We start from the raw sequence: 28000 nt of genomic DNA on the forward strand, positions 1-28000 counted from the left end.
CCTTACCTCCCAGGCAGAGCAGAGAAAAATAATTCTTTGCCTCAAGAAAAGGAGATTGGAAAAATTAAATTGAACAAATTGCTCTTTGAGAGACTCAGAATCTAAAATAAAAAAGTCCACCCATATTGGTATTCAAAGTTGTAAAATCCAAAAACAATAGATGAATTCAAAATTAGAATAAAACCAGTGGGTTTTTTACCCTTTTCCTAAAACAGAAACTTTTATGTGCATCCATCTAATATACTCTCTAGATGGTCCCAAGACCTGCTGCGGCTCATACTTGGGTTCTGGATCACTATACATGCTGAGCCCTTTCATGGAGTGAAAACAAAGGTTTGTGCTATAGATCCCAGGGAATGAATTGGGGATGGGTTGGCTTTGACAGGGTCTTGACTGGATTATAAATGACAACAGTGAAGCATGGCAAAGGTACTGCCTGGCTCTGATGACACCTTTAAGTGCAGTGGTCTCATGTGTGCAATGCTGCCAGGTCACTGACTCATGCATGAGGGACCGCCATGATCCCCACAGGTCACCACTACCCCTGGTGCCTTGAGCTGCTACAGAGTGAGTCCTAACCACACCCACAAGCAGGACAGAAGCACCAACACACAGAGTGGGTGTCCCTGGGTCTGATTTATAGGAGATGTGGTAGCAAATGTGGCATCGGTTTCATTTCGAGGGAGTGGCAGGTTACAGATATTTCCTTCACAGCAGGAGGTGCAGATCTAAAAGAAAAGAAGAGAAAACACAAGTTGATGAGAAGCTAAGTAGGTTTTGGAAAGAGGCCAGGGTTTTCAAGAAACTGATGCCATCATGGCAAAAAACAAATGACAATGGTTTGTTCAGCAAAGGAATCACCAATACCATATTTAGGAACCATGAAGATACATGAAGCAGCATGGACCACAGCTTATATTTCAAGGAATTGGGGTTTCAGTTTTGATTTCTTACTATGTCATTGCTACAAAGTGTTGCAAAAGTTTTAGGCCTCAACCTAAAATATGGGGATTGCCTTTCTTTTTCAAGAAGCTCTTCCTGACCACAGGAGAAAGTGGCTAGGAAGGCAAACCTTCCTTTGCCAAGTTCTTATGGTGCAAATGCAGGGCCAATAACTAGGCAACTTGAACTTGGATATTTATTTTCTTTATCATTGTCTGCATGGTCACCCAGTCTTTGAGTGAGTTGACATTCAAAAGGTTTTCATCTATACAGTCATTCCTGATTCATTCTGCTCCACTCCTAGATTGCATAAAGTAAACAAATCCAGAGGGTTATGGATAGGCAGTGGCTACTTTCAGCCTTGGCTATACATAGTATGAGTCAGCAGCTTCAACAACAGCTGGACACTTGTTAGAAATGAAGAAACTCAAATCTTACCAGACTTGAAGAGCTAGAGGCTGCATTATAACAAGCTTTGATCTGGTCATATTTATGGGATGGTTGATAACCTTCACAATAATTGTCCTGCAACTATCTGAGTGGCTGGTCCTAACACAACTGCCATGGATTAGAAAGACAGTCTACTACTGAGAACAGAGACTGAAGGTGTGAAGTGAGTTTGGAGTCAGTCTCTGTCACTTACTGGCTGTGTGACATATGATATATGAGCATGTAACAAAGTTTCTCTGATCCTCCCTATTCTCCTGCTAGAAGGCCTAGATACTTGATTCACCTTTCATATTTCACATCTGAAACAAGCAGGAAGAATATATTATATCTATGTTTATAGTACCTAAAATTGAATTCATAGCATTTTTGAGAAGTTATTTGAAACTTGATAGATGGAAGTCTTCATAAATAAACAGTGCTTTCTAGGATATCATGGCAGGGATTTGTCCTGACCCTCTAGAAGGACAGCCACACAGAAATTGGCAGATGTCAAAGAAAGACCATGGTCTGATACATTAAGATCATACCTATAGCCAGTCCTGAATCACCACAAGTGAGTAGGGGCTTTGCTTCTTCCATCCAAAAGTTAAACTTCCTTCTAATTCCCTAATTCTTCCAGGTTACTTCTTCTGTGTACAGTCACCTGATAAAGTTTAAGGGGAGCAGGTCCACAAGGAAATTCTCTGATCACTATTAAATGATTAAAAAAATCAGTAGAGATCTGCCCCCAAATAATACCCAGAAAGACACATGGAGTTATGAATGTTAAACCTCCTCAGCTTCCCCAGATAAATGACTTCTTGTGGTATCTCCAATGCTTTGTTATGATGGGCATTAGTGGTCCCTGCTCCTTTCCCCTCTGATACATGGCTGATTTTCTTTTGAATGAAGAAACAGCAGTCTTATGACCATCTTCAACACCTTCTTGGAAAGCGCTTCTATAATACAAACCAGTTTTCTATACTTTTGTAGACATTCATGTTATTTTAGGGCAAAAATAAAAGAAACTGCTTTTTACCATGGTGAAACACTAATGTAAAGGCAGCCCACAGAGCCTCTGCTCTGAGCACTGGCAGCCCTCTGTGGTAAAAGGCAGCTGCCTACATTGTACCAACATTTGTTTTGTTGCCCAGACCTTGTGGCCTTCGTGCTCTGAGTCTCTGCAGCCAGTGGACAAGCACTCTTCCAGCGGGACACAGCGTTTGGTGACAGAGATGCTGTTTCCTGTGACTTCCATCGTGTGCTGAGTGTAGCAGTATCTCGTCTCTGTTGACAGAAAATAGGCTTTAATTGAAATGGCAATGCTAGCTCTGTCTACTGAAAAGGAATGTAACAGTAGTGAGATATACCCTGCCTCAAGTTCATGGTCAATGACAGAATCTCCCTAGAAAGATCCACTTGGCTACGGTGAGAGGATGGCTGTCTAGAGAATATGTCTTTGTTATAATCCTCACAATCAAATATACACTGGTATCATTCTCTCCTTTAAGCCAACTTTGTCACTGTCCTGATTTTTAGGAAATGAATGGTTCAGAAGGCTCACTTAAGTAGTCAGATACAAGTTAGTTTTCAGGAAAATAAAGGAGTAAAACAGTCCAAGCTGGGAGCCAGTAGCCCACACCTATAATACTAGTTACTCAGGATGCTGAGATCTGAGGATTGAGGTTCAAAATCAGCCTGGGCAGTAAGGTCCTTGAGACTCTTACCTAAACTCTAAGACTCTTTACTGACTCTTACCTAGTTCAAAGTGGACATGTGGCTCTGTTGGGGACCGACTGTGGGGTCAATGACCTTGGACCTGACCTTGGACCTACACAACTGTATACACAAGGAAGTAACTCTTATCATGATGACTTTAAGCAATGTCAATCAGTTCTTATCATGATGACTTTAAGCAATGTCAATCAGTTCTTATCATGATGACTTTAAGCAATGTTAATCCTTTCTCATTTATCCTATATGTGATTTGTTTACTATTTTGTATGAATGTAGCCTCTGGCAACTCCCTAGTTTTAAGAAGAGTATTTAAGGTCGGAACTTAAAATAAACGAGAGAGTCTCTTAGGCGGCAGTCTGGAGCTCACAGTCTTCTTGGACTGCTGACTTGGGCTGTAGTCCTCCCGAACTCCATCTGTTTGTCTCTCTTCTATTTTTTCCTAGTCCTTGCCCCTATTTCAGGAATCCCAATCCGTGAACCCTGGTTTGCTGCCGGCTGGCCCCGGCATGGCTCTAGGAGCAGAGTGCTAACCTTGAGAGTTAAAAGAAGTTAGTTAAAAGAATTTAGGCAGGTGTACAGTGGTGTACACAGACAGATGTGTGTGTGTGTGTGTGTGTGTGTAATCCAAACAAACTAGACATGGATTCATTTTATCTGGAGAAAATGACTATCTTTAAGGACGAATTTCTTGCCCTTGACCATATTTGAATCCCAAGGTACCTGAGAGAAGAGAATATCACAATGCAGGTGTTCCATAAATAAGAAACTCTGTATCTGCCCTAATTTCTACATCTTTCTGGCATAGTAGATGATGACTATGAAGAGAGTTTATGACAGATTAGACATATCTTATGAACCCCAAATCCTGACATTTCTTCCAAAATTCCATAGAGAATTGCTTTATTGGTAATTCAAAAACTAGAGGGGGGAAAATGGGCTTTGGCCTTGTAATTCTTTAGGGCATCCAAGAAGCATTCAACTCTGCAAGTCTAGAATTTAGGAGAATGTTCCCTCTCTCCTTACACATTAGAAAAGAAATGAATAATTCTTGAGAAATGTCACTGTGCTGTTTTTATTTTTTTCCATATATTTTTATTGTAATTAATAGAAGGGTTACATTATATTCTCCAGATAGAAGGTGCATTACTTCACATACATTGATACCCTTTCTCATATCTTGGTCCCCATTTCCCTTCCCCCCACCCCCACCCCTCATCTTGTTTTCCCCCTTTCCCTATCCAATTTCAAATAACCAAATACAAATATATCCAATATATCAGATAACAAAGTGAGATACTGTAACAATATGAGATAACCAAGGGACAGCAAAAGAGATGAGAGATAACCTAGTACATTAAGGACAACAATCATTCATTATATGGCTTTTGTTTCTATATCCTAGAGGTCCTTTCATTTAGCATCTTACAGTATGGCCTTATGTATCTAGGTTTTCCTCTATTGCAATTCTCTGCTAGGAGAACCCAAGGTTTCTATTGATTATGACAAATGAGGGAAACCATTGAGCCTATGTTCCTTTGAGTCTGGCTTACTTCACTTAATATGATTTTTTCTGTCTTTCCATTTCCTTACAAATGGGGATATGTCATTCTTTCTGACAGCAGCATAGAATTCCATAAATACCACATCTTGTTGATCCACTCATCAACTAAGGGGCATCTGGGTTGGTTCCATATCTTTGCTATGGTAAATAGTGCTGCAATGAACATCATTGTACTAGTGGATTTAGTATGTTCTTGTTTCTGGAGGATTGGGTAAATGCCAAGGAGTGGAATTGCTGGGTTATAGGCTCCATGTTTAGCCTTTTGGGGAACTGCCATACTGCTTTCCATAGTGGTTGAACGAGTTTGCACTCCCACCAGCAGTGTAGTAGTGATCCCTCCTGGCCACATCCCCTCCACATCTGTTGTTATTAGATTTTTTGATCCTGGCCATTCTAACTGGAGTGAGGTGGAATCTTAGAGTTGTTTTGATTTGCATTTCTTTTATGACCAGAGATGTTGAGCATTTCTTCATGTGTCTGTAGGCCATTTTTGTTTCTTCTTCAGAGAAGACTCTCTTTAAGTCTTTGGCCCATCTTTTAATGGGATGGCTGTTTCTTTGGAGATTAGTTTTGGAGTGATTCAATTTTTTGAGCTGTTGATATATTTTAGATATGAGGCCTTTGTCTGTTGTAATTCTTTAGGGCCTCCAAGCAGCATTTAACTCTGCAAATCTGGGATTTAGGAGAATGTTCCCTCTCTCCTTGCACATTAGAAAAGAAATGAAAAATTCTTGAGAAATGTCACTGTGCTGTTTTTCATCTATATCTGGGACCTAACTTTGCATGCTTTATACATTTTGGATATTTAGTAGCTAATATGGAATTATGACCTTCTACCATATTATTTATTAGGCAATAAACATCCCGCATACCAGATTCTGTCAAGAACCTGGCAGCTTTTAGCCACGGTACTAATACTCAGAAGGAAAAAAAATCTTAAGAACTTTAGGTCATAAGAAAGAGCTAATATAGACCACATTAACTTATTTCTAGCCATATAAGTGCAAAGATTTTATGAATCTTCCTAGTAAATTACACTCAGACAGGAATCCAGAATGGCCCCCGGCTGAGTGTGACCAAGGAAAGCACCTTTCCCAAGGCTGAACTATTGCTGAGCATTCCCAGGAAGGGACTAGGCCAATACCATCCCCTAGATGCAGTCTTCATAATATACTCTGGAAACAAGCCCTTGTTTCAGGATGACATGGTCTTTTTGTTTAATACGATATGGAGCTCTTTGGGATCACTCTGGAGTTTTACTCCAGGCAATGAAGCCCCAAAGCCCTCCACTATCTTAAAGTCGAAGGGACTGTGCCATGCCTGAAGAGTGCAGAAGCTCTCTGGTTTGCTCTTAAGCTTTTTTTTTTTTTGACAGCTTTTGACAAATGAGAGATTTGTGGCTGGAGAGATTTACTGCATCTTCCAAAGAAGACTAGTTTACCCCTTTGGTATCAGACTCGATGGACATTTATGACCATATTTCCCACCCCCACCCCACCTTCAATGTTTTGAAAAGCAATAAAAACAGGAATGCTCTTATCTACTGTCTCCTCTTCTTGCAGACAACTAGGAGCAGCTGCCAGAGGCTTTACTGCTCTAAATGTAAATCTGAGAAGATAAGATCATATGCTTATGGGATAAATAAATCTTTACAAGGTTTCAGTTTGGGAAATTAGGTTTGTCCCCCAAGTAATGAATTATCCTGTTTTAAATAAACCTTAAAATAACAACTGGTAAAACTAACACCACCTCAGTTTTGTCTACGCTTTTAAAAAAATTCTCTCTTCACTTATGAATCAGGAGTTTATTTCATTGAGTGAAAGCAGTGCCAACAATTGATGAAAATACTTTTTCAGGAAAATATGAAAAATCTTAGCCACCTAAAACACCAGTGCTCGATATGGAGGAAGGAGGGTCAGCACAGATGCCGGATAAGAGTCCAATCCATAAAACAAAGACACTCCAGGAATACTGCCATGACTTTCAAAGCCCAGGTCTGAACTTGGAAGCATTAGGTGCTCAAAGTATCTATTGCACTTCTTATGAGACACAGAGGGGACTTATAAAGTATTAGTGTGGAGGAAGATTCTGCAGCTAAGTAAGTTTTTGAAATGTGCAAATAAAAGTAAACTGAAAGCCCAAGGACAATGTTCAGACCCTGAGTTCAAGCTTCAGGACTGGTAAAAAAAAAATAAACATTTCTTTGATGAGCATTTTTGGAGTCTTCATCATGCATTGGTATCTATGCTATGCAAGCCTATGTTGGGGTGAGTGGAAGGAATTTGTTAAGAAGAATGAGGCACATGATCGCTTCGGCAGCGCATATACTAAAATTGGAATGATACAGAGAAGAAGACTGAGGCACACCCCATGTGGAATCCACTGGATGTTAGTTGTGACAAAAAGGGAGTTTGAGCCACAGAGTGGGACTCACTAATCATTTTGAATAATTCTTGGGTTGATAACCAGGATACAGGAGAATCAAGCCTGCTGATAACTTCACACTAAAAGGATTTCAAAGGCTTTTTTTTTTTTTTTTTTTTTTTTTTGCCAGTCCTGGGCTTGAGCTCAGGGCCTGAGCACTGTCCTTGGACTTTCTCAAAGCTAGAGCTCTATCACTTGAGCCTCAGCACCACTTCCAGCTTTTTTTTTTTTCTATGTATGTGGTACCAAGGAATCGAACCCGGGTCTTCGTGCATGCTAGGCAAGCACTTTAACCACTAGGCCAAACTCCCAGCCCATCAAAGGCTTTTATCTAAAAGATAAAAGATGGATTTGAATTTCTACTAGGTTAGTTTGGGCCTCTAAAATCGTGTATTCTGCAGTTGCATAGTATTCCCAGAGGCTATGAAACCAAAGTCTGACTCACAGGAAAATTTGAAGTAGAAAAAGAGGGCCTAATGAATACAAAATATTTTTTTTGTAAAACTTTCTCCACCCCACATACACTATAATATATTTTGAAATTTAAAATGACTCCATAGTTAAACTATTCAATAATAACTACATGTAAATCAACTACACACAAGGTAATTTGACATAAAATGAGACCCTTCACTATTTAATTTTTCTCTGTTGCTCTGATACAGAGAACAAACCTCAGGTATAAGAAAATGGATGAGAAGTTGTGTGCTAGTGGTTCATGTCTGTAATCCTAGCTACTCAGGAGGCAGAGATCTGAAGATCCAGATTTGAAGCCAAATAAGGCAGCAAAGTCAATGAGACTCTTATCTCCAGTTAATCACCCCAAATCCAGAAGTGGAGCTGTGGCTCAAAGTGGTAGAGTACTAACTTTGGGCACAAAAGCTCAGGGACAGTTCCCAGGCCCTGAATTTTCAAACCCTATAACTGAAAAAAAAAAAAGGAAGAAGAAGAAAAAGAAGGAGGAGGAGAGGAGGAGAACGAGGAGGAGGAGGAGGAGGAGGAGGAGGAGGAGGGGGAGGAGGAGGAGGAGGGGAGTTAGAACAAAGGAAGGAAATGGATGAAAAGAAGAAAATGGAGCTGTGGATTAAGTAGTAGTGTTATCATTGAGTGGAAAAGGCTCATAAGAGTGAGAGAGGTTAACTTCAATGATAATACTACAAAGTATATTGAAAAATAGAGTTAGTTTAATTAGTAGCACACTCAAGGAACATCTAGGTAGTTTCCAGATATTTTCAATAAATCTGCTATAAAAATGAATACAAAGATGCTTTGTGAACATATTTGTACTTCTCTGGCATTAACACTCAGAACTGCTGGATTGCTTGATTGTTGTATGATTGTGACAACATTAAAAACATGATCAAATTAATTTTCAGAGTAGTAGCACCATTTTACATTCCCATTAACATATCAGTGTCCTAGTTTCTCCTCATCTTTAGGGACATTCAATGTAATCTCCATTTTAGATATTAGCCACTATAGCAGGTATATCTTAATGTGATATATATATGAGACATATATATATATATATATATATATATATATATATATTGCTTTGCCAGTACCAGGACTTGTTAACAGTTGGTATTATACCATTTGAACCACACTGATGGCCCAAGCTTGTTTGCTGAGTAATTGGAAAAAAGATCTCAAAGATTTTTTTTGCCCAGAATAGCTTCGAGCCCTATAGGGCTATAGACCTAACAAAGTTGACTAGCTTTTCAAGTATTTGTCATCTTTAATATGTATTGATGAAGTATATATTCACATGTTTTTATATTCTAATTTTGTACTGTTAATCTCTCTACTGTTAAGTTTTACTTTGATTTTATTTTTTGAGACAGTCTTGGTATAGAGTTCAGGTTGGCCTGAAACTCTTGATCCTCCTGAATCCTGGGATTTCAGGGTAGAACCACCATGTCTGGCTATTGTTAAGTTTTGAGAATTATTTATATATTGTAGATATTTGTTCTTTGTTAGATAAGGAAGTTGCAAATATTTCTCCCTAATTTACTCACCATTTATTTATTTATTTACCTATTTACTCATGTGCTAGTACTAAGGCTTGAAATCAGGGTCTGGTTGCTGTCCTTTAGCTTTTTTATTTTTTGCTGAAGACTCTCATTTTAACACTAGAGCCAAAGTTCCAGACCCACTTTTTTGGTGATTAATTGGAGATAAGAATCTCATAACATTTTCTGCCCAGACTAGCTTTGAATTGTGATTCTCAGATATCTGCACCTTGAGTAGCCAGCTTCCCCATTTTATAACTTGTGCCTTTATTATTTTTTTAAAGAAGTTCTGGTTCTGCAGCATAAAAGTTTCCAATGCTGATAAAGTCCAATTTATCAGTATTTTGAGTGAGTTTTTTGTGTTAGGCCTATGAACCTTGTTTTATTAAATGTTACACATTTAATACAAATGTATTTCAAATTTGTGCGTGTGATTCATCTGGAGTTTACTATTATCCATGATGTGATCACCAAGTTCAGGTTCACTTTTTGCCCAGGGAAGTCAAATTCCTCCAGCATTATTTGCTAACAAGTATGTTTTTTTTTTAATCACTCTTGAATTAGTTTAGTATATTTATCAAAAATCAGCTGGGCATACCTTTAAGGGTACATCTATGTATTCCCTATATCCTGAAAGATTTTCTCTGGATGCAGGACTGTACATGGAAGTGCTATTGTTGATGTCTTCCAATAGCTGAAAAATGTTCTATCTGGCTTGTGTAGCTTCTTTCAAATCCACTAATTAAATTTCATTCAAGTTTTCTCCATAAACTTTTATTTCCCCTTTCTTGTTTCAAGACATGGTTTTCAGTTTTCAAAAGTTTGATAAATATGTGTTTTTATGTGTTTTACTTTTGTTTTTAGCCTTTGGAGTTTGCTCAGCTTCTTTAACCTCTAGGCTACCATTTACCAACTTGGAAAGTTTTTAGTTAATGTTTATTGAGTAGTTTTTCAGCTCCACACCCCTTCTACTCTTCCTCTAGGACACTAATAACATGCAGACCCAAGTAATAGGAAACAAAATGCGATAATTTGAGTCAGCTTTAGGAGGGAGAATATTGCCAATGCAATTCAGAACTTTATTCTTGGTTGCAAGAGAGGTCTTTGGTTAATTTAGACACTGGAAAATATTCAAGTAAGTACAATTTTAATTTATTTTAGGTGATGAATATTTATGATTATGAAAGTAGTCTGTGGTCATTGGCTTGACTTCCCTATAAAATAGCAAGAAAGACATTTATGAAGATGGTCGTTATGTTATTAATGTGTAGATAAACCTCATTATTCCATGCAAAGGGCATCTTTCTAAGACTTGGAGCAGTCTTATAAAACAAGATCTCCCTCAAATATGTTGTTCAACATGGAATTATTCCTGTTGTAATATGGTAAGACATAGTTTGTGTGAACATTTTCCTAAGTAGTCCAATTTTTCAGTTGTCCTTAACAGGGAAGAATGGAAAAGTACATCTGTCTCTTCTCATCAAAAGTAAACATCCTTTGATAATTTAGCCTAGATGATGATATATAATAGTACCTTTAGCCTCTTTTAAGTAGCTTTCCCATGACATCTGCAAATGTGACAAAATGTTCCCAGATACCAATATCCCTAGGAAGGAAGAGTCATTCCTAGTCAAAATCTACTGTTCAAGATCATGATCATAAAAAAAAGTGTCATGGTCATTGTCTGGTGTTGCCTCTGGCATGTAGCACAGAATTTTGTAAAGCATTGCAGGTATTTAATGCATTATAACACACTTAGATAGGAATTATATCCCTAGCCAAGCTCCTCTACTTAAAAGTTGAACAAAATTAAAACATTCTAGTTTAGTTCTATGATGTCTATAACATCTTTCCATGTCTATATTTTGACTGGTCTCAGCCAATTTGAGAATACAATTGTTCTACATTTCTACTTGAAGTGTAGTTTTCATGTAATACAGGCACTTTGGACAATCAGTTGCCAGGAGCTACAACAAGAAAGTCCACATACATTCTATGAAACAAATTCTCCATTCAGCTATGTTATTATTGTATATTAAGAGGAAATTAAAAATGTCTTAGAATGTTCACAGAAGAGCTATCTGCACAAATAAAAGCTCGACACCATAAAATGCCTATTAATTGTATAAAAATAAATTCTGGTATATATTCACATAATCAGAACAAATAAACTACAACTACATGTAACAAAATGAATAACTTCACACAATATTGAGTAAATAGAATCATGTAGGCTAAATTATCAAAGGATGTCTGCTTTTGATGAGAAGAGACATACTTTTATATTCTTGCAGAGTATTCTGTTTTTGTGAAGAATTCAATATGAGGTATAACTAATTTATGTTATTAGAAATCAGGAGGGTGACTATATTGGTTTTCTAGGAATACAATAAAATAAAACCATAGACTAATTGATTTAAAAATTTCTTTAAATAAAATTTTCACTGGGCACAGTGGGTCATGCCTGTAATCCTTGCTACTTAGGAGGCTGAGATCTGAGAATCATGGTTCAAAGCCAGCCCTGGCACTAAGGTCCATGAGATTCTTATCTCCAATTAATCTCCAGAAAAACAGAAGTGGCGCTGTGGCTCAAGCAGTAAAGTGGTAGCCGTAAGTTGAAGAGCTCAGGGACAGAGCTCAGGCCCAGAGTTCAAACCCCCCCGCCCCCACCACACACACACACACACACACACACACACACACACACACACACACACACACACACAGTTTTCTTAGCAGGGTACTGGTGGCTGGTGTTTATAATTCTGGCTACCTAGGAAGCTGAGCTCTAAGGATAGAGGTTCAAAGTGAGTCTGTGCAGCAAAGTCCATGAGTTTTTATCTGCAATTAACCACTAGAAAACCAGAAGTGGCACTGTGGCTCATAGTGATAGAATGCTAGCTTGAACAAAAGAGCTCAGGGACAGTGCCTAGGCCGAGTTTAAACCCTGTAATTGAAAAAAGAATTTTTTTTCTTGTGAGGTCTTGCTCTTGTTGGTTTCTTGATAGGCCATCTTCTCCTGTGTCTCCATATTTTCTTTCCTTTGTGACTGTTGGTGTTCTGTCCAATAGCCAAATATGATTAGAGTTCATTCCAAAGACCTCATTTACTTATAATCATTTCTTTAAACATCTTATCTCCAAATACAATCAAATTCTAAGATATTAAATTTAAGTTCTCCACATATGGATTTGGAGAGAATGGTACTTAGCACATCACAGTAACCCTTGGTAGTGGGGAGAGTGACTGCAAGCAGGCATGAGAGCAGCCTTTTTAAACTCCTGGAAGTGGTTCCTTCTTAATCTGAATGCTGCTTACATAGGGAATACAGTTTGTGAAAAAACATTAACATGATGCATCCTTCTATATATTTATTATGCTTAATTTTAAAATTCAGTAAAAGTGAAAGCAAAAGAGACTCCTAGATTAAAAAAATAACTAAACAAGAGAAAGAGGAAATACATATAAACAGAGCTGCAGAGAAGCTGAATTATTCAGCACTTGCCCTAACAAAGAATTATTACATGGCCTCTGGCATCCAGGCATCTTGGCTTTTTTGTTCCCATCAATGATTCTCTCTAGATCCTTAAAAGAAGACATGTTTTCTTCTTTTGTGCTATGTAGAAAATTCCTACAGGCAAAAATAAGTGAGTGCTCATCAACTTGGTTGAGTCATGGTTAGACTTCTTTCTCGTACAGTCAGAAACTCTTGCAAAAATTGCCAAAGAGATAGCTCCTAAGTTTTTCAAGAACATCACTTCTGCCTTTGCTGTTGCTGCTGCACTATTTTAATTTTGAAACAAGGTCTCACTATGTAATCCAAGCTAGTTGCCAAACTGCAATATAATACCCAGTCTGAGTTTGAACTCTGGATCCCTCTGCTTCAGCCTCCAGAGTGCTGACTATACAGAAATGCATCACTATGCCAAGCTGTTGCAGTTCCCTTTATTTAAATAAGGAAAAAAACTTATTTAAGATGTGTTACTAGTATAAGGTGGCTTTATATGAAAAATTCCATACATTTACACGTCTAATGACAGCTACCACTCACTTGAAGAATATCTCTTTTAACTCAAATCACGGAAATTTGGAAAATGATCTATTTATTACTAGCTGAAGGCCAAGAAGGTGTTTGAGAAGGTAGGTAAGGGATAAATAGGACTCCAGAGAGGACAGTGGTTAATACAAAACAACAAAGGAAAAGCATGGAAGGATACTTCTCATCTATATTAACAGAAAATAGCTGGACAAAAGTCCCATGAACTAAGCAGGGTTAAACATATTAGTATAGCAAAAACAGAGATGTTAAATGTTGCTGAAAATTTTCTAATTAAAGAATAATTCCAAGCTGGGTGTGGTGGCTCACGCCTGTAATCCTAGCTACTCAGAAGGCTGAGATTTGAAGATCATGGTTCAAAGCCAGCCTAGGCACAAAAGGACCTGAGACTCTTATCTCCAATTAACTGCTAGAAAATGGGAAGTGGGGCTTAGCTCAAGGATAGGGGAGTAGCCTTTGAGTTGAAGAGCTCAAGACCCATGACCTACACACAAAAAAAGAATAATTCCAGGAATTACAATTGCTGGGATGTACTAACTTACATCATCACATTCAGAAACAGGATGAAATGAAACTAGTAGAGAAAGAAAACCTAAAAGCAAAATTCTGTATGAAATCATAGGAGAGCTACCAGGTAAATAGTATGTAGGACTGATAAGCAAGGTGTCACAGGTCATTCTGCATCTCCTCTCCCTTTGAGACATCTGTTGATTCAAAAGCTGCCCAGGTAGAAGGCTGTGAAACCAGAAAATCTTGTTGATGGGGAGAGAAGTACGGCAGAGGCTAGTCAGTCTTGGGGCTAGGCAATATAAATAGGAAGTCAGAGTTGGCAGGGCAGCCAGGAGAGAAGAGGCACTATAGGCTTAGAGTAAAACACAAGGTTAGCAGTGACACATGTTTAGTATGTTTAAAATGCCATTGTCCTCCAATGTCTAATGTTTTTTTGTTTTTTTTGTTTTTGTTTTTTTTTTTTTTTGCCAGTCCTGGGCTTGAGCTCAGGGCCTAAGCACTGTCCTTGGACTTTCTCAAGGCTAGAGCTCTACCACTTGAGCCTCAGCACCACTTCCGGCTTTTTTCTATGTACATGGTACTGAGGAATCAGACCCGGGACTTCGTGCATGCTAGGCAAGCACTCTACCACTAGGCCAACTCCCAGCCCCTGTCTACTGTTTATGTCAAAACTAAGTGTTGGTAAAGTTGCACAACACCTGACACATGTTTGTGTGTGGCTAGCAAGGGTATAACTGGTACAGTCATTTCAGTAAAATATCAGGGAGTATTTGGAAGAGCTAGCACTCTCATGATCCTTTCCTGGCAGTCATGCTTCCAGGATACGCCTAGAGAAATGTATGAAAACTTATACCAAAAAAGAAAAAAAAATCCCATGTGTAATAACAGTGTCTGTGGTATTTAAAAATGGACATCAACCAAATATCCATCAATAGTAGACTAGATGAATTTTGATGCCTCTGAGAAAGAATGACTTTGCTATTCAGACTTTTGCTATTTTACATAGTAATAACTTCACATACATTGTTATGTGAACGAGGCACTATATCCCATGTGGCTTCCATTGTATGAAGATTAGTGACAGAAGTCACAATATTGCTACCTTTGTGGGGTGGGGAATAGTTATTGGGAGATCTCTAGGGTTTTATTAGTTTACATAGATGGCGAACAGCCTACCATACCCACTTATGTAGATATTCACAGTTGTTTCCATTACAGCTTTAATTGTAACAAATACTGTAATATATACTTTAAAAATGGAAGTAGCCTAAGATCTCCACTTGCAGCATGAGTCATATGATAAATACATTGCCAGAAAATCATCTCTACCTAGCAGCCAGAAGTGATGGATAGAACATAACCAATACCTTTATCAATGAATTAATTAACAGGAAAAGGGCATCCCAAGTCTTACACTGGATACTGGTGTGGATTTACCTACTGTGGGCAAGAAGGATTGTTAAAAAGATAAACTAAAAGAAGTGGCAAAGTCTTAGGTACTTAAGGGACTTACAGAAACACTTTACTTTTAAGGTTAGAACAATTTCAAAAACCATAGAAAAGTTATAACCAGTACAAAATTGCCTAAAAGAGAGGAAGGGAAAATCCAGGCTAAGCCTAAATAAAACATTATGGTTATCTGTCTCAAACAGTGTTCCGTCCAAAGAAAGCCAACAAGAAAGTTGTCTTCACTAGGAATTTCTAATCCTGGGCTTGTGTTCACTTGGGCTGGGGATCCCTTTTACGTTTCCTATGTGTACCAGGAATTGCCAGGTAAATTATTTAGAAAGACCATTAAGGGAGCTTTATTAATTCACTTTTCACAGAAAAAAGAAGTGAGCATCCTAGAAGCTGCAACCAAAAGGATGTATCTTTTCTATCTCATCATTTTTCTTCTGATTTTCTATCAGTAATAATTTCATATTTCAAATATTTCCTAAGGAGACCACTGAACATAGTAATTAATAAGGAAAAGAATGTCCAAGTCCTTGCATTCTCCACACAACTCTTATAAAATGGGAATATTTTTGACTTGACATTTAATTCCATGTGCTCTTTATAAACATTTATAGTTTCCTCTCTCAAGGAACTTTTCTTCTCCTTCTATACTGTGAGATGAAAAGTCCTTGGCACAATGACCTGGATTCAGACATATTCCAATTACTTTACTACATCAGATCCTCTTATTAAATTTTCATATAATATAGCTCCATCTTTTTCTCATTCTGGTTCATAAAACTGATACTGTAAGGCTAGTTGGTGAAATGACAGGCACAAAGAAGGAAATATAATAGGGGGAAAAAGACTGAATGGAAGCTAAGCTAGGGAAGCATTAAGTCAAAGAGAGACAGCATCTTAGAGTGCAGCTATTCACAATGGCTTTGGACGCACCACAGGCAAAAGGAGTGGAAGGGGAGATGAGGGATTTAACACAACATAACTTCTAAAAATGATAAGGTAGCTTTGCAGCTAGAACTGTTGTTGGCTGATGCCCCTGATGGGAAAGGAGTGATTCTACCCCTAAGCAGGTCCAAACTTTCTCAAAGAATGTTGGATCCAATGATGAGTCATAACAAGTATGTTGATTCCATAAGCTTCAGGTACTACGATATGTTCTATGGTATGCTTTCATGTTCATTCATTTGCTCAAGATTAGCTGTTGAAAATTATTTCTGGTGGTCCTAGAGTTTTGATCTCAAAGCCTCATACTTGCAAAGCAGGTGCTCTATCACTTAAGCCTTATTCCCAGCCCTAGCTTTTCGAAAATTCTTAAAAAGCAATCATAACTTAAGCAAAGAGGGTTATAGACTTACCCATTAGATGAGATTAAATGCTTACATAGAATGTTTTTTTCTCCTTCAGAAAGTTACTTTCATATGATGATGAAAAACAAATTAAATATATCACAAAACAATAAAACCTGAGGCCAGGAATGTCTCAGAAAGCCAGCATGATGTTCCATGACAACAGCGTCTGAGCTGTCCTCCCTAAGCCTGTTGATCAACTTATAACTAAATCAGGCTAATGATAAACAGAAGGAAAAAAAACCCTAGTAAATATGTTATACTAGTAAAATGATGTTTTGTATAATTGCTAGAAAATTCTTGAGAAAATCTCCAGAAAAGAACAGAAGACACATGGGAGGTTGGCTGGCCAGGCAGGGGACTGGGTGGCTCTACCTCTTCTCAGGTTACTGCTTTGAGTTCCTACTTCTTTCTTCCTTGCTCCTCAAGGCCACACAAACATTACCTAGCCCTGCTATTTTGCTCTTAGTAGCCTTTGAGAAGAAATTAGTTGCTACTCCCAGATCAGGTCCTTTCCAACCCAGTAAACACGTTTGGAAAATCCTGTTTTCAAACCACTGCTCTGAGTAATTTTCCAGAAGGTCTGCCTTCTTCAACATTCCAAATCTACTTCCCAGGTATAAAGCTCTTCAAGTCTTACAAGAACATGGTGCACTCACTGGCTCCTTGAACTATACGCACCTCTCCCCTAAATCCCACAGCAGTAACGCCAAGTTTCATTTGACGCTTGACTTTGACTTGCTGTTTTTGACATGTGATATGGTCAGATCTCATCTCCCAGGCTAAACTGCCTGGTCCAAGGAAGAAGATTTTGATGAGATTCTGATTTTTGTCTGCATAATTCTGGCATCTTGGCATGGTTGTTTTGTGTCTTGAACCTCACTCAGTACATGACTTTCCATTGTCCTATAAACTTAAGGACACAAAAATAAAAGTTGGAGAGAAAAGATAACTGTGATACTTTGAGGTATTTGAACCTTGAAAGGATAGATTCTGATCTCAAAAGAAACTATCAAGATGGAGCTTTCTGGGAGAATTGGGGGACTGGAAAAGAAAATAGAAAAGATGGGGTTAGTTTGATTAAATTAAATATGTACATGTGTTAATTACCATGACAATTACTAAGATGCTTTTGTACAATTATTGTATGATATGGGGGCAGGAGGGAGACTGATAGAAAAGTAAAACAGGCTGCGTTGCTACGATTAGGTACCAGTGGGAGCATTGGGAGGCAGAGTATTTGTATGCATGTATGAAAATAAAACAACAGAATCAGCTGAAATTGTTTTAGGAAGGGGGTGAGTGGATACAGAAAAGATGTGGAAAGGTGAGTCTGACCAGAGTACCTTGTATGTATGTAAGAAAATGTCAAAAGGAAACAAGCAAAAATTCCTATTTACAGCTAAAGCCCATGCCAGTTAAATAAATCTTTGGAAATAGACTCAGACATCAGAGCTTTGAAACTTTACTAGATGGGTTTGATGTGCAGCCGTATTTAAGAAGCAATGGCTTAATCAGGTCCATTAGCTACTTCTCCAAAGGTTCATCCAGAACACACTGAAATGAGCAATAGATGCAGAAGGCAATAGGCATAGGCTTATCATTGATTACCTAGTTGGCTGGACATGGAACTTGTAACTAAATCCATCTTTAATATCAATATCCTTTTCCCTTCTCTGTAATCATTTTGAACTCCACTGGCATCTCTACTCAAAACTAAGCAAGTGGATTCTAGAAATGGTATAATTTGCTATTAGCAGGTAGAAAAAAGAACTCCATTTGACTATTCCTTAGAGTCCTTTGGAAAGCTTAGCAAAACTAAGAAAGAGTCCTAATCTCAGAGGTACTAGTCCAGTTGTGTATAGCTATGGTTTCCAAACATCAGTATGGACATTCCTTGAAAACACAAGTTCTCAGGAACATATCAGAACAAATGAATCACCTAGACAGAACTTGAAGGGAGTGTGGAAAAAGGCAGACCACTGATGGAGTTTGAGAGCTATAGGTCTATGGAGGCCACAGGTTTTCCAGAATTTAAAAAGTTCCACCAGTATTTCTTCTGGGAAGCCCATCGAGATTCTTCTAGGTTAAACAGCACTAATCAAGTAGTGGAAATTTTTCTTTTAATGGTGAGCTCTGAAACACCTAGTTTGTCATACACCAGAAGAGGCAGAGTGCCATGCACTAGGTAGAGAATGAGAACTCTCACAGGAGGCTGAAAAATAATGAATTTGGTGTATTTAGTCATTTAATCTGAATTAGATCAGCAGTAAAGTGCACTAAGTACTCACTAAAATCCTATGTAAGAAAATGTCCTCATCAACCTTCCTATCCAAGAATCTACTTTCCTTCAAGATAAAATAGCCAATTAATGTGACCCCCACAGCCAAATATATACATCTGTCACATTTAACAGGAAATTCAATATTTTCATTTTGAAATAGTTCTTGAGTCAAAATTTCAGGCTTCAATAGAGCCCAATCTCTTCCTTCAAAGTGAACTTAACAGTTTAAAAGGCTTGGAGTTTCTATTTGGGCAATGATGACATTTAAAATTCTTGCTTTGATAGTCTCAAGATAGAAGCATCTGGCAATATGGGTAATAAATGGGATCTTTCTATGAACATAAACTTTATATGGAAAGGAATTACTATGAAATGACTAACAACACTTCAAAGAGTGGCAAACAGGCTGGTCATTCTCTTCTTGTTTTGCCTTTGGCTGCCCCTGGGCTGGGGGTCTCAGGAACACCCTCTTTGTTTCCAAAGATGCTTCATTAGAAACAAGGCAATTCCATGGACCTCTAACATCTCTGAGAGCTTCTGAGTAGATGTTATGCATGCAACACAGAAGACCTGCTAATAGCCTGAGACAAAGGAAACCGTTGAGACTATAAGCACACACCAGTATCCTCAAAGTCATTCACTGCTGAACAGCTCCGGGGACCACAAACCTGTCTAAGACTTTACCTCGAGGACAGTAGATGTCAGGAGCCCACCGGTTGCATTCATAATTGTCTGCTGCCTTTTCGCAGGTAAAGCATTTAAATCCACCAGGATATGGTGTAGCTGCAAAGAATAAGACAAAAAATGAATTTTAGACTCCGCACAGAAACCTGTGAGGTAATATATACTGAGGTTTTGAAAACAAAATTCTCCAGACTTCTCAGCAATGTCAAACATCCAACTACCTATGATCCTAGAAATTTAACTCTTAGACATTTATTCCTGATAATGGATGGGGTGAACTTTTTCAAAGTACACTGTTCACATTTATGAAATCATCATGATCAATGCCTTGTACTGTGAATATATGCTAACTAAAAGTACCCTATGAAGATAAAACAAAAGTAAAATATGCAATAAAAATTATTCTTGAGACATGGAAATTTACGTTCATACAACTCAGTAGACACTATGTTAAAAAAAAAACTACACAACTTGTGTGAGTTAGGATGGAAGGGAATACCAGAGACAGTGAGGAAAGGAATGATATTGTTCAAAAAGAAATGCACTCTTTATCTGACTGATGAAACTGTAAACCCTCTGTACATCACTATAATAATAAAAATGCATGAAAGCAAAACAAAACTCTGTACACAAATATCCACAGCAACTATTTTGTACAGGTTGTCCATTTCTATCTTGAGACCCTGACATCTAATATTTTCTAAAATCTAAACTGACTGAGTTCTAACATGATACCCTCACTCCTGAAAATTCCACACTTGACCTTGTGCAACTGGTCACACTTGAAGTGTTAAGAGCACTAAATATATTACTTAAAATTTTTTAATACTGTCTAATTCAATACATGTATGAAATATAAGTGAACTTTATATTTATATTGTCTTGTCCTTGTTCTATTTCATCACAAATATTCAAATGTCCCCAGATTTGAAATTGTTTCTATGAAAGCCTTTGGGGATACAGAGTAATCTATGATATCCCCAAAATGGAAAACACAGGCTGTTAAACAGAGACAGTCCTCCACATCAAGTGGTAGGTGTCAGTTACAGAGAAGTTTCAGCACTCCTCAAGATGAGGATCAGCAAGGAATAGTTGGTCAGGAAGTTCACTTGCTGCCATCAGTGTGCTATTTTTTATTTGTTTATTTTATTGTCAGGATAACATATTCAGGGGTTACAGTTACATTTTTCAGGTAATGGGTAGGGGCTTGCACTCAGAACGTAAGAGCTATCCCTGAGCTTTTCGCTGAAGGCTAGTACTTACTCTTCCACTTTGAGCCACAGCTCCACTTCGACTTTCTGGTGGTTAATTTGAGATAAGAGATTCACACTTTCCTACCCTGCCTGGCTTTGAACAATGATCCTCAAATCTCAGCCTCTTCAATAGCTAAGATTACAAGCATGACCCACTGGCATTGGCTTCAATGTACTTTTAATGGTCTCTTAGCTGTAATTATTTGCTTATTTTGCTATTTAAACTTCTGCCTTTCATAAACAAAACTTGAGCATATTTTTAAATTTGTAAAATTACCTGGCCTATTTGAAAGCTGCAGATACTCTAGCAGTTCATCTGTAGGAGCTAACTGCTCTCACTCACAGATGGCTTAGCCTGTGCATCCCACTGGTGGAAATAATCATCTCAGGGTAAATTGCTTTGCCCACATGGAACCAATTAAGTATGTTATCAAAAATAAATGAAGGAGGAGGCAGCAGCTTAAGGGCAGAATTATGAGCCAGATATAACTTTGGTTTTCACCTTGTCCAGAATAGCTGTGCATCCATATCCTTGCCTGAAATATTTCACAGAGCTCATGGTGATAATGCTCAATACCCCAACTTGGCAGAAAGTCATAAATTGTCCAAAGGTGAGAAATAACTGGATATTTATATAGGCAATTTGAGAATTCTATGTTTCTCCAAGTTGTAAGTGACTAAAATACAAACAGTGCCTGGATAGATAATCTTTAACAAATGATAAAATATAGGGGGCTGGGAGTTTGGCCTAGTGCTTGCCTAGAATGCACAAAGTCCCAGCTTCGATTCCTCAGTACCACATATGTGGATAGAAAAAAAATCTGGAAATGTTGTTGTGGCTCAAGTGGTAGAGCTCTAGCTTTGAGAAAGCCCAAGGATAGTGCACAGGCCCTGAGTTCAAGCCCCAGGACTGTCAAAAAAAGATACAACATAGCTTAGTAACACCCAGCTACTTTATTCTCATAAAGAAATTCCAATATGGGGGAAATGCTCTCCCCTCACAAAGTTGTCATAATGCAGAAGAAAGTGCTGTGTGAATCCATGCACAAATAACTTACCCATCTAGCTATATATTCCACCATTCAGAAAAGAAGGTTACATTTAATTGAAAGAATTTATTTTGGTAATTTATGTCTGAACAATTTGAAACAAACATGTCCTAAATTCCAAACCCATTCAACATTATTTTGGATATTCGGAACCATAATCCTCCGATCTCAGTCTTCTGAGTAGCTAACATTACAGCCATGAACCACTGGTATCTGGTAAACTAGTGTATTTTTAAAAGTATATTTATGAGAGAAAATCTATATGAAGTATTTTATTAACTTTTCCTGATTTGATACATTAAAAAGTTTCGCTAGCCAGGGGCTGGTGACTCATGACTGTAATCCTACTCAAGACGCTGAGATCTGAAGATCACAGTTAGAAGCCTTCCTAAGCAGTGAAGTCCATGAGCCTCTTATCTCCAATTAACCACCAGAAAACTCGACTTGTGCTGTGACTCAAAGTGGTAGAGCACTAACTCTGAGCAAAAACAATCTCAGGGAAAGAGCCCAGGCCCTGAGTTCAAGCCCCACCACTGACAAAAACAAATTAATTCCTTATTTCAAAATTGTATAACTATGAAATCGTTTATATAAAACAATTTTGGAAGTTAAAGCTTTTCTCTGTAAAATTTTGAAGTAGGACGATCAAAGAGGTTTTAAATAAACAAATGATTTCAGGAAGAACAGAATTTTGTTTTATAAAAAAGGAGGTGCTCCATAAACTAAGGTTTATGACTGACTATAAGCTAGCTGTACCACTGTAGTTTGATGAACAATTCATTGAGCATTCAGTTTCTATCTTTGCAACCAAAGGCATTTTTTTGGGAGCTGTAATGTTGGCTTAGTTATTCTTGGAAGCATTCCCACTGAAGAGATAAATTAAAAACCTTGAATATGATTGATAACCTGATTGCTCTAAGAACAACATTACTGAGAACCAAACACTAATATGTTGAAATTTCCCGAAACACCATTACTTAATAGACTTTTCAAAAGGGTCTTTTATAAGACTAGTGATATTTTAATTAAATTCTGTCATTTCTTGCATAACTAAGCCCAGACTCTGAAATTAATCCAGAAGACACTGAGATAAAAAAAAAATCGTGTGAGCCAAAATACTATGGATGCAAGATGATACTTTGCTTCACATCATCTCTCCGAATGAGTTTGTTATAATGCTTTACTTCAAACTCTCAGTGAGTTTATCAGTGTGAATTGGCAAGTAACCAAATTATCTCACTTTGGGTTAATTTTAATTTAAAATCTACAATCCCATATCTGTACACATTTTCAACAACTATTCTTTAAAATGGGCTCATAAGAACTTCCTTGGCTTCTTGCCTGGTAGTACTGACTAAGCTGGTTGGTGACAAATCTCTAAGCATACATAGCATGAGAGCTATACAGTACAATGTCAAGTGAATGGTTAAATTCTACCCTCTGGAATATTTAGCTCCAAATAAGTTCAAGAGATGAACAACTATCTCCAGTAACCTGCTAATTGATACTTAATCTGATAAAGAGGGTTTTTTTTCCTTTTAAAGGACAGAAAGAGGTTTCTAAGAGATATGCCATTTTGTTGTTACTTCAAAGCATTACAGAGCAAAGAGAGTTTCAGATTGTTGTGGTGCTAGCTGTGAATGAATCTAATTTGGCTCTTGATCACAGAGTTAATCAACTCAGTACTCTGCATTTCAGGGCATAAGTCATTGGTCCCTCAAGAGAAGGTGCTTGTAAAGAAAAAAATAAAAAAGTAATGCCCAAGTGCCCAGTTACTTCCTGTAACGTAATCTGTCCATTAACTCTTATGCTCAGCCATAGTTTGACCTACTGCAATTCATTTGAAAGGCATCAAAAAAGATGTAGTCTTTGTTCTCATTTCTTGCAACTTTTTCCTGGACAAAGGCCTTCAGTTACAGAAAATGTGGTGAAACATACTTTCAGAAATGTATGTTAATGTTGTAATACATTGTTACTTTTTGCAGTAACTTTTTTTTGCCATATTTTACCATTGCTTTTAGAAACTTCTCACAAACATTCAAGGAATATGAGATATTTATCTTTCTTCTCAGTCTACTTGGCAACAAAATATTGTCAGTATAACTTGAATATGTGTTTCTTATACAAATGTATTTCCTGGTATCTGTCTGCATAAAGTCTCTTCATTCTATAACACTTAAGCTTCCTCTTAATACTAATTCCTATTTTGGAGGGTTTTTATTAGACTTTGGTATTTTAACCAGGAAGAAAGTAATTATTTTTCACATGAGTAAGAAAGAAAACCTGGGGCCGGGAGTTTGGCCTAGTGGTTAAAGTGCTTGCCTAGCATGCACGAAGATCCGGGTTTGATTCCTCGGTACCATGTACATAGAAAAAAGCTGGAAGTGGTGCTGAGGCTCAAGTGGTGGAGCTCTAACCTTGAGAAAGTCCAAGGACAGTGCTCAGGCCCTGAGCTCAAGCCCAGGACTGGCAAAAAAAAAGAAAGAAAGAAAGAAAGAAAGAAAGAAAGAAAGAAAGAAAGAAAGAAAGAAAGAAAGAAAGAAAGAAAGAAAGAAAGAAAGAAAACCTGGATGCTGGTGAATTATGCCTATAATATAGCTACTCCAGACTGATATTTGAAGACCATAGTTTGAAGCCAGCCCAGATAGGAAAGTCTCTGAGACTCTTATCACCAAAAAGCTGATAGTAGAGCTGTGGGCTCAAATGGTAGAAAACTACTCTTGAGTAAAAAGCTCAGGGGTTCAGGGATAGTGCCCAGGCCCTGAGTTCAAGACTCATGACTGGGAAAAAATGCAAAACTCACGCAAATTCTAGAACAGAATGTTGTTGGGGATAGCACTTCAAATTTCTTTAAAGGCTTAGAAATATCTAAGATTAGAAAACCCAAGAGAAAGACAGATTAGTCCCTTGAGACTGACTTTTCTCAGTCTGGATTCCAATCTCACCCTAGTTATTATCAATAATGGCTTTTACAGGTTCATGAGAAATGAACTTGTGTTTGGCCATGAAAACAAGAGTATAATCTCCAATTCCTGTACCTCGTGTACCTACACCAGTGCTCTCACACTTCCTCCTGTCCACTTCCTCTCAGGTAGGTTCTGAGCATTTCCATGTAACATTAATAGACTCTAGCTCACTGACCCAGAGAAGACCATTTATGCCTCCACCTACAAAGTGAGGCAATTGTATAAATAATTTAAAACAAATCAATCCTGTGTTCCCCACATGTATGTTTCATACCCTGTGGTCAACAGAAACATGCTTATTTGTAAAATGATCAGACCATTTAACTATGGTCTGGTGCTCATGCAGTTAAAAGAATGTAAAAAACAAACATACGTGAATTTCTGAGACAGTTTGGAGAAATGTGAACTTTGACATGAAGTGGGCAGAATGAACTAAGTTCTGGCTAGACAGAGCCATTCACAGCAATTTCATTCCAACTTTTTACTGCACACCATCCATTTTGAAAATCTCTTAAAGAGAACTCAGGCCCAGGCTTGCTTGTAAATCACCTAATTAGCTAGTATGGGGATATCTTCTTCTATCCTTCTTTATATTTCAAAATCATATAAATAGCTTCTTCATAATGAGTGAGCTTCCTAATCCAGCATGGCTTTACTTAATTAACATAGGTCATATGAGCAGAACTTTTATATCAACTTGTTTTTAACTCAGGATCTCCTGCTTACTAGGCAATCACTCTACCATCTGAGTCATGCATCAATCAGCCTGTTTTCTCATCAACTTCTTTCATACTCTTGTGGAGTTGGCGCTTCAGGGACTCCATTCTTCAGAGAGGAGCCTACCTAACCTAGGCATAGACCTAGTAATTGTTGAGAGAGACATAGTGTTTATTTGTTTAGTTATTGTTTAAATTCATTCTCCTCAAATTTCCTTCCCACTCTGAGCTTACATAATCACAGCCTCAGAAGATGGCAGGGCTCAGGCTAGACACAATGGCTCACACCTATAATTCTAGTTATTCAGGAAATTGAGGTCTGAGAATCTTAGTCCACAACTAATCCAGGCAGATAAATCCAATAATAATAATAAAAAACTCTTATCTCTAAATAACTAGCAAAAGATCAGGTGGGGCTCAAATGATAGATATCTGAGAAGGAAAGGCAGAGAGAGAATGAGAGTGAGCCAATGAGGGAGAGCAAGAAAGAGAAAGGGGGAAAAGGGAGAGAGAGAGGGAGAGGAAGGAGAGAGAGAGGGAGAGGGAGAAGGAGAGGGAGAGGGAGAGGGAGAGAATGTCTAGGCTATAGTTTTATGGTCTGAGTACTACTGAGTCTGTCACCAATGATGGCTAAGAAACTTTACAAAAGCTAGAAACCCTGGCAATTCACCAGACTAAGAGACTGAATAGACAGACTGAAATCTAGGTTTATGTCATACCAAGTCTGATTTTAAAAAGTGTGGATGATTTGAGAAAAGAACAAAATGCAATCTAGATATATTTATATTTGGTTATTTGAAATTGGATAGGGAACAGGGGAAAACAAGATGGGGTGGGGGTGGGGGGGAGGGAAATGGGGACCAAGACATGTGAAAGGGTATCAATGTATGGGAATTAATGCACCATCTATCTGGCAAATATCATGTAACCCTTCTATTAATTACAATAAAAATATATGAAAAAAATTTAAAAAAATAAAAATATATGAATATATAAATAAAAAAGAAAATAGAATGAGTATCATAGTCTCTTCTTTTCAAGAATATAATTTAAAAAGTAAAAAGCCTTACAAAACAAGCACCCAAATGAATTTCCATGCAATTAACCAGCAGGCATCAGACCATAACTGGCAAAAGGGTACTGTGGCAGAATGTAAAGAAATTATTTTCTGCCTAGCAAAGGCACTATTTGGAACTATATAAAATGAGAACGCTGTATTTTTGCACCTTGTATTTGCTGACTAAGCTAATGATAACAATGATATAAATAGCAACCATTCGATTGTCCAAAAAGCATAGGCCTGGGATTTTATGGATATTATTTCTGGTACATAAAGTCACATCACAGGATATGTGTAATTTTACCACTTTAGAAATAAGGAAATAAACACTTAAAAACTCCCTAACATCAATTGAACATTTACTACAGTTCATACTCAATTATAAATGCATTTTATATTATTTAATCATTTTTACAAAGTGAGGAGATTTATTTCCACTCAAATGGTTAGGGAGTGGTTGAGCTAGGTGCTAGTCCCAGATCAGATAGACACCAAGATCCTAGGCTGCTACACACCAACTACCAAATAAATCAAGTTCTTTATACACCGAAAATATTTGAGTTCTGTGGAGCCAAAGGAGTTTGATCAGCTGCCTCTCTGCTGTAGATTATATATTTCTCCAATGTAAAGATGAAGTCTTCATTGTTCTAAGTGTATCACAATACTTGATACCCAGCAGATGTGCAAGCAAACAATCTTGATGAGCAGAATATTGAGAAAGAATAAGGTGCCTTGTGCCAAAGCTGAAGAACATACACAATATGCCCTGGTCTTCTGGATTCAAAAGACCTGAAACTCTTGCTGAATCCACAAGTCTAATCCCTGATATATGCAAATCAGAAACTCAAGGACCAATGTGGATATGATAGACATCTCCATTGCTATTCACTCCCTAAGGAATTCTAAAATGTAAGAAAGCAAAGGGGCAGGGAAAGTAGGAAGCTGTGAAAGGTAACAAAGCTGATCTAAGAACCAGAGGCACAGAGAGGAAGACCAAGAAAGGACTGATTTCCTACAAAACAATCTTTGTCCTGGGACAGAGAAGTTGGGAAGTTCACTTTGATTATTGGCTGGGGATCAGTACAGTAAAAGAAAGGGTATTTAGAATCAGAGTGACTCCGTAGAATATAGGGGAAAAATAAGCCTAATAATTTGGTGTAAGTTTTTAAAAGCCCACATCTATCCTGTGAGAAGGTAGGGATAACTACCGTACTCTCTAACTGAACTATCAGATGTTTCCCTGCATCAAAATCTCCTTTCTTCGAATGTATTTCAATCTCCTTCTTACTGGAAATCAAGTGTGATTTCTGCAGTGAAGAGAACAAACATAAGTCTTACTTGAAGGATGGAGGTAGATGATGTCTTTCACAGTGAAGTCACGGGACTGAGCAGCTTTCAGACAATCAGCCAGCAAACTCAGGAGCAGGAGCCAGGCCAGGGCAGAGCCAGGTTCCATGGCAGAGCAACGGTTCACACATACAGTGAGCCCCTGCGTGGGGACACAACGCGATG

At 37.9% G+C, this 28000-nt stretch overlaps 1 protein-coding gene across 1 annotated transcript; it reads right to left on the reverse strand.

Moving 5' to 3' along the window:
- Positions 1-2: 2 nt before the first annotated feature.
- Positions 3-28000, reverse strand: Lypd6 (LY6/PLAUR domain containing 6). The gene is made up of 4 exons (XM_090343116.1): positions 27827-28000; positions 19445-19543; positions 2528-2658; positions 3-728 (listed from the first exon to the last, which is right to left on the reverse strand). The coding sequence occupies exons 1-4, from the start codon at positions 27942-27944 to the stop codon at positions 561-563; spliced, it is 516 nt and encodes a 171-aa protein (XP_090199242.1). The 5' UTR covers positions 27945-28000; the 3' UTR covers positions 3-560.

This window comes from Megascapheus bottae, chromosome 12 (genome assembly GCF_031878675.1).
Source record: "Megascapheus bottae isolate mThoBot1 chromosome 12, mThoBot2.hap1, whole genome shotgun sequence".
NCBI classification, from domain to species: domain Eukaryota; kingdom Metazoa; phylum Chordata; class Mammalia; order Rodentia; family Geomyidae; genus Megascapheus; species Megascapheus bottae.

Excerpts from the sequence above, each read along its gene's own strand:
- Lypd6 (XM_090343116.1), bottom strand. The coding sequence starts at position 27,944 with ATGGAACCTGGCTCTGCCCTGGCCTGGCTCCTGCTCCTGAGTTTGCTG. Across the intron at positions 19,544-27,826 it reads CATCTACCTCCATCCTTCAA|CTACACCATATCCTGGTGGA; the intron begins GTAAGACTTATG and ends TATTCTTTGCAG. Across the intron at positions 729-2,527 it reads CAGAGCACGAAGGCCACAAG|ATCTGCACCTCCTGCTGTGA; the intron begins GTCTGGGCAACA and ends CTTTTCTTTTAG.